Source organism: Sorghum bicolor, chromosome 1 (assembly GCF_000003195.3).
Source record: "Sorghum bicolor cultivar BTx623 chromosome 1, Sorghum_bicolor_NCBIv3, whole genome shotgun sequence".
In the NCBI taxonomy this organism is placed as follows: domain Eukaryota; kingdom Viridiplantae; phylum Streptophyta; class Magnoliopsida; order Poales; family Poaceae; genus Sorghum; species Sorghum bicolor.
In genome coordinates, this window is record NC_012870.2 from 13738578 (window position 1) to 13744960 (window position 6383).

General features: G+C 38.7%; 1 protein-coding gene across 1 annotated transcript; it reads right to left on the reverse strand.

The window, feature by feature from the left end:
* LOC8062500 (putative B3 domain-containing protein Os03g0621600) lies at positions 2064–5490 on the reverse strand. Its single transcript, XM_021451639.1, has 6 exons — positions 5353–5490; positions 4756–4865; positions 3636–4086; positions 3331–3533; positions 2402–2476; positions 2064–2328 (listed from the first exon to the last, which is right to left on the reverse strand). The coding sequence occupies exons 2-6, from the start codon at positions 4840–4842 to the stop codon at positions 2314–2316; spliced, it is 831 nt and encodes a 276-aa protein (XP_021307314.1). The 5' UTR covers positions 4843–4865; positions 5353–5490; the 3' UTR covers positions 2064–2313.

A 6383-nucleotide genomic window follows, 5' to 3' on the forward strand; every position in this document is an offset into this window, starting at 1 on the left:
GATTTGGCACGGCATGTAGTGCGGGGTAGTTCACAAAAAAGTACCTTAGCTCATTGTTGTACTGTTCACAAGCTAGAGAGCCACATTAAGGAAATATTGGAACCTTGAGGGAACACTTACTCAGGCACGAGTATGGAGGTTCATCCTTGGCCTTTGTGTGGGTGCAATTATACACCTGTAGAGTTTTTCGAATGCCAAAAGTTTTTGGATGGATTTTTTTGTTGTTCTCTCTTCTAGATTTAGAGTAGTGAGAGTGTGATGTACTTATTCAAGAGATAAACATATATGTTTATCACAGGATTTTCATGTATAATTTAGTGGCTTAAGAATTGTTAAACTAACTAAAAGTTCATAACATGTCATCTTAATAAACGCCATGCTTTTTACAAACATTACAAATTCCTATTAAGATCCCCTTGCATCTACCAAATGTTTATGTTGGAATATGTCCAGTACATCGTACTCATGGTGTTGTCGTTAAGCTTTATAGGTACCTCAAACTCGGTGACCACCTGAGCCAAGCTTGGGTGAAGTCAATGGTTGAGCAAACGATAGGATGGGTGTCCCCCCAAGTTGTGGCTACTCTGATGATTAAGTGATTATGCGTAAGAATGAAATTAGAACGATGGGATAATAGACATACTTGGTTGCATACCTACCTTGTAATCTGAAATACTAATTTTATCTCATGTCACTACAATGGTAATGTCAATGCTCTTTAATTAATTATGATGTATCATTGTTGAGCTACGTGAATCTTGATGGTTGGTTCGTGGAGTGAAATCCTACATCTTGTGAGTAGTGACTCTGAGGACCTCTGCATGACCCGTCTGTTGGCACAAAGAAGACTCTATATTAGAGATGGACCAACAATGCGCGTATCAAATGTGACATCACATATGCGTGTCAACAGTACTCATCCATGATATTTGCTCCACAGGTTCGGGGTCATGGTCACCAGTAATCAAAGATGGGTTGTAACTACAACCCGTTTATGATGGTAGCACAGGCGGTTGTGAACAAGAGCCACCTGTGGTGTACTACTACACCACACATGTCGACAAAGTAGTTGTCTATGATATATCAACGACAGCCATAGTTTACACCCGTATCTGATATTGACTTCAACACAGACGTATTGTATGGTCTATCTATCCTTGATGGTCATTAACGTCAATCATAAACTGTCAATATGACCTGCATTTATCCTTAAAATCATTCACCAACATAGGTGTTGGTTTAAGCTAAGTATTTCTATAAGTTTTGGTGATTTTGTGAATGTAGGAGGATTTATATATCCAAAAACAAATCAAGTGGGCCATGCTATATCTCCACAAATCAAGTTTATCCGCAACGAAACTGACTCCACTAAACTTGAATCCACTGTCCAAGAGTCACTGATGAACATGGACAACAGAGGAGGCCAGGGGGGTTGCCTGACCCCTATGTCCATCACTCAGCCTCTCGTGAGACAAAGATCCTCCACCGACCTTAAGGATCAATCTCCATCATAATTCAAGTCCGTTCAAAATGGAGAGTCAAGATGGAGTTTTGCCATAGATTTGTCATAGGCCCATAGGTGACGGTGCCCCTATAAAAGGACTCCCAGACCCCCATTCAGAAGGGATCACAATTGAAGAGAAGAATAGTCCTCTATAGTAGGATTTATTCTTTTTATTTTACATAGAAAATAGAGAGATAGAGAATGAGGGAAGAGTTGAGAATGAGGGAAGAGTTTGGAGAAAGTATCAGGTTCGTCGGTTCTCTCTTTGACTTGTACCTTGGCGGATTTAGGTTCTGCTCGAGCCTAACATCTCTGGTAATTGATTTCTAATCCAAAGTAAGTGTTCATCAGGACCACGACTTGTTGTTTGAGTGCTTTCAAACTACTCGAGTCATTAAATTTTTTGTTATCTGCATCGTCACCTTTTTGCACAACTCAAGTAAAATACGCAAGTGCCACAAACATGTCTGGAATGACTAAATTCACGATGCCTGGAAAGAAAAGCTATCTTCCAAAATATTCGATATTCCAAAATATTGCGACCAAACTCTGCATCACATAGATGAAAAAAATACCATAATAGCAAAGATTGGTTCTAACCTGTATTTTACTTACACATAAAGATTGGTACATTCCATAGAGTAAAACAGGACTGCCAAGTAAGCACGAACACACTGCTATTGCAAAAACCTCCCAGTAACAGAACAAATACGCCTAAAAGGGAAAGTTCTATTTCCGAATAATATGGATGTTTATCGTGAGAATCTTTTGGTTCTTCAGGAGTTCAAAGAGGCATATATCACCTATCTCTAACTTGTTGTCACCTACAAATTGTTTCCATCCATGAGAAAGCCACATTGAATTTCTCTTGGTAATACGAAGCAGCACTTTCCACACCTTGCCATGTCGCTGAAGCCTTAGAATTTGGTTCTCACTTGGAAGATACTGATGGGCATATTTTCGATAGAAGCTCTGGTAACAGAGTTTGAGAAATGTTAAGCCAATAGTTAACAAAAAGGAATGTTGTCTTCAAGAAAAAAATTTAATGAGGATTTGCTCATGGACCACCCTAATGCTCAACAGTGGTCTCAAGGCACTGCAAAGTTATGGTTTTGTTCATAGGACAGAGGAGAAGGGGGAAAGACCTTTGTGCCCTCATCTTCACTTATCTTAAAACTTTCCCTCCATGCATAGATTGTATATACTAACTCAGACCCAAAAAGGACGCAACTTTATGTTTAGTCTAAGTGAAACCATCTTAAGATTGACTAAGTTTATATAAAACATTATCAACATTTATGCCTCGAAATAGATGTACTATGAAAAACATATTTCATGACTAATCTAATAATACTTATTCGGTATGATAAATATTTTAAGTTTTATATACATTTGGTTAAATTTGAAATAGTTTGACTTAATTAGCACTGTGCTAGAGTTACATTCTTTTGAAGACATCGGTAGCAATTTATCCTAATTTCTTGCAAATGATACAATGCTGCATTCCTTAAAGGTGCGATTTTTTTTCCAAATTTTGCAGAACTGAGCTGAGAGCCTAATGGTCCTTTCCCCTACAGTGGTCTTCCAGATGAAACCATGATTTCATTACAAAGTTTTTCGGATCAATCAGATATAAGGATACCCTGTATAGGCAAAGCTACAGCAAAACAATGTTATAGCAGATTCTGCCTATGGAAAATATGGCAGAAAATTAAGATGGCCTCTGCTTCCATATGATAATGGTAAGGTTCATGATGGTCATGAACGTAATATCTTACACTACTAATAATCACAACACATTCAAGAATGGAAAAAGTCAAACTCACCAGATAGCAAGGGCTTCGAGTAATGTTGCATTTGGTCATGACAGACCCAAAGATGGGGATGCTAGAACATACACCTTGGACTCTGTTTTCTACCTTCATCCTTTGCATTTGTGTGAGATGTGTACTAGGTGAAAAGATGTACTTAGTGGCAGATGATATTTCTTGATCGTCCTCTGAGGAAGAAATATCTGCACACCCTGTTTCTGTGCACATATAAAAAGAGTAAGCAGGATGTAGGAATTAACCATAACTGCACATGAGTTATACAAAGTTACACATAATAGTATTAGTTTATATGTTATTACCAGATGCATTGAGGTCACAGGTTGATGAACTTATATTGATCTTGGTGCATTGGTTTGAGTCCTTCATTTTGTTTACAGTTGGCTCTTCACTTCCTGGTGATTGCATTGGCTTGTGGTCAGTATCAAAGTCGCTTGAATTGTCAATAAGATCTTTGTGCCTTCGCGGGACATGATCGCAAATGTTCTCAGAAACATTTGAGGATTCTTTTACGCAGCAACTTGGATCGAAGATTAAAACCTCAAACTGAAAGTTTCCATTGTATCTGAATACGAGGAAGTCACACAGCCGTATATCATGAGTGCTGACAAATGCCTCCCAACCTGCTTCGAGGACTAACTTATCCGGATATCTGGTAACCACAACCGTGCAAGAGCATCCATTACATGCTTTCAGTTTTATCTTTCCTGGGATCTTGTCCCCAAAACGCCGTGCAAATTTGTTTGGTATGGTCTGCAAAAATAGGGGGGGGGGGGGGGGGGGGTAAACTCATAGTGTCAGGAAATTGTAAAGTGCAACTACCATGCAAAGGATTATTGCTTTGCAGCTTTTAAGAACGTGGATTATTGCTTTGCAGCTTTTAAGAACGTTTTGTCAGAATTGACTGCTGCACCTACAAGTAAAGGAGCAGAGCATCTCCAAGGGTTTTGCATTTGAGGTTTGCATCTGAGTAATTTGCTAAAAAGCTCTAAAAGAGGTATCCAACGGTTTTGCATTTGGAGTTTGCAATTTGGGTAACTTGGCAAATGAGGAAGTAAACTTGGCAAAAATGCCAAGTTGTGGACGACTTTGCAAATCCGATCGCGCGAGCAAAGTCACGCACGAGAAAAGCGCGCGCGTTTGGAGACCTTCTATTTTTATCCTTTGCCAAGTCTAAATGCCAATTCTCTTGGAGATGATCTATTTTTATCCTTTGCATTTTGTTATGGGAGTTTGCAAATAGCAACAAATGCCAAGTCAATTTGCCAAAGCCTTTGGAGATGCTGAACAAAGCATAAACGCTGAATCTTAATCTCAGGCATGCCAAATTGGGAGCAACGCAACTGGCTAGAGGAATAAATAAAAATCACTTCATGTAATCTTTTTATTACAACGTGGCAGTTAAATTTGAGAGTGGCTTACCATTCGACTCTGAAAATCACCCGACATAACCTTGAAGAAATAGTTACGTCCATCATCCATATCACAGAAGTCCCACTCTCTGCTCATGTATATATATGGTCCAGATTCACCTAGCAGTGGATGAAATACTGAAATGTGATTATAAAAATACAATAGCACAGGTATGTTTTTGGTACGGTAAGGGCCTATGATTCCTAAAATAGAGGGACAGACAAAACTCAGGAGCAGAGTGTCCTAGCAACTCGCATCATACTATGAAATATTGTAACATATAAAAGAATGATCTTTATAGGTCAAAAGAAAACAAAGGGAGAGAAAACCACAGTGTAATTTTCCTCAGAGATCCAACTTCTTGTTAGAAATACACTGAAAATTTCTACAGTATGAAAGAAGCCACTTGATACTAATTTTCGAGGGATTTCTAGACCTCGATCCTTTCCTGCAAGGGACTGCCTAGGAAATTTTTTTTCCAACTGATTTCAGATCCTATGAATCCTCAAAACTTTTTCCACCACATCAAAACAGGCCTAAAACAAGATGATCATAGCAGTACAAAGGCTAGTAATAGAACCGCAAAAGTCGCGCGAACAATCTCACCTGTAGGGCTGTGACTGAGCGCTCCGCCTCCGCGGCCCCGCTCGCGCGAGAGACCCCAACTGACGACAGCGAAGAGAGGAGGCGGCGGCCGCGCGCTCTGTCCCGTCTGAAGCAAGCAACCGCGCGCTCTGTCCCGTCTCTGCCTGGTGACCAAGGAACAGGCAAATGGAGCGAACAGGCAATGCGTTCACCAATGGCTATTCCCTAGGTCTTGTTTAGTTCACCCCAAAATCCAAAAACTTTTCAAGATTCCCTATCATATCGAATCTTGCGACGCATGCATAAACACTAAATGTAGATAAAAATAAAAACTAATTACACAGTTTATCTGTAAAATCGCGAGATGAATCTTTTGAGCCTAGCCACTCTATGATTGGACAATGTTTGTCAAATAAAAACGAAAGTGCTACAGTTCCGAAAACCAAAAAGTTTTCGGAACTAAACAAGGCCCTAGATGCACATCTCGTTCCCAAAGAGTCAAACTTTTTTAAATGCACGTCTCGTTTTCTAACGAGTCAAACTTGTTTAAGGCTTGTTTAGTTCTTATTCAAAACCTAAAATTTTTCAAGACTTCCTGTCATATCGAATTTTTGGACATATGTATGGAGCTTTAAATATAAATAAAAAATAAAACTAATTACACAGTTTGCCCGAAATTTGCGAGGCGAATCTTTTAAGCCTAGTTAGTTTATAATTGGACAATATTTATCACATACAAACGAAAGTGCCAGTGTCCATTTTCCAAAAAAAAATTGGAACTTTCGCAAAATTTTCTGGATTTTGATACCGTAGCACTTTCATTTTTATATGACAAACATCGTCCAATCTAACTAGGCTTAAAAGATTCATCTCGCGATTTACATATGAACTGTGCAATTAGTTTTTGTTTTCATATATATTTAATGCACTATGCATGTGCCGCAAAGATTCAATGTGATGAGGAATCTTGAAAATTTTTAGAAACTAAACAAGGCCTAAGTTTGATCAAATATATATAAAGATACACTAGCATTTATCATATCTAATATATA

Coding starts and splice junctions, on each gene's coding strand:
- LOC8062500 (XM_021451639.1), bottom strand. CDS start 4,842: ATGAGCAGAGAGTGGGACTTCTGTGATATGGATGATGGACGTAACTAT. Junction 3,534..3,635: donor CTGTGACCTCAATGCATCTG/GTAATAACATAT, acceptor ATATGTGCACAG/AAACAGGGTGTGCAGATATT. Junction 2,477..3,330: donor CTCGAAGCCCTTGCTATCTG/GTGAGTTTGACT, acceptor CTCTGTTACCAG/AGCTTCTATCGAAAATATGC.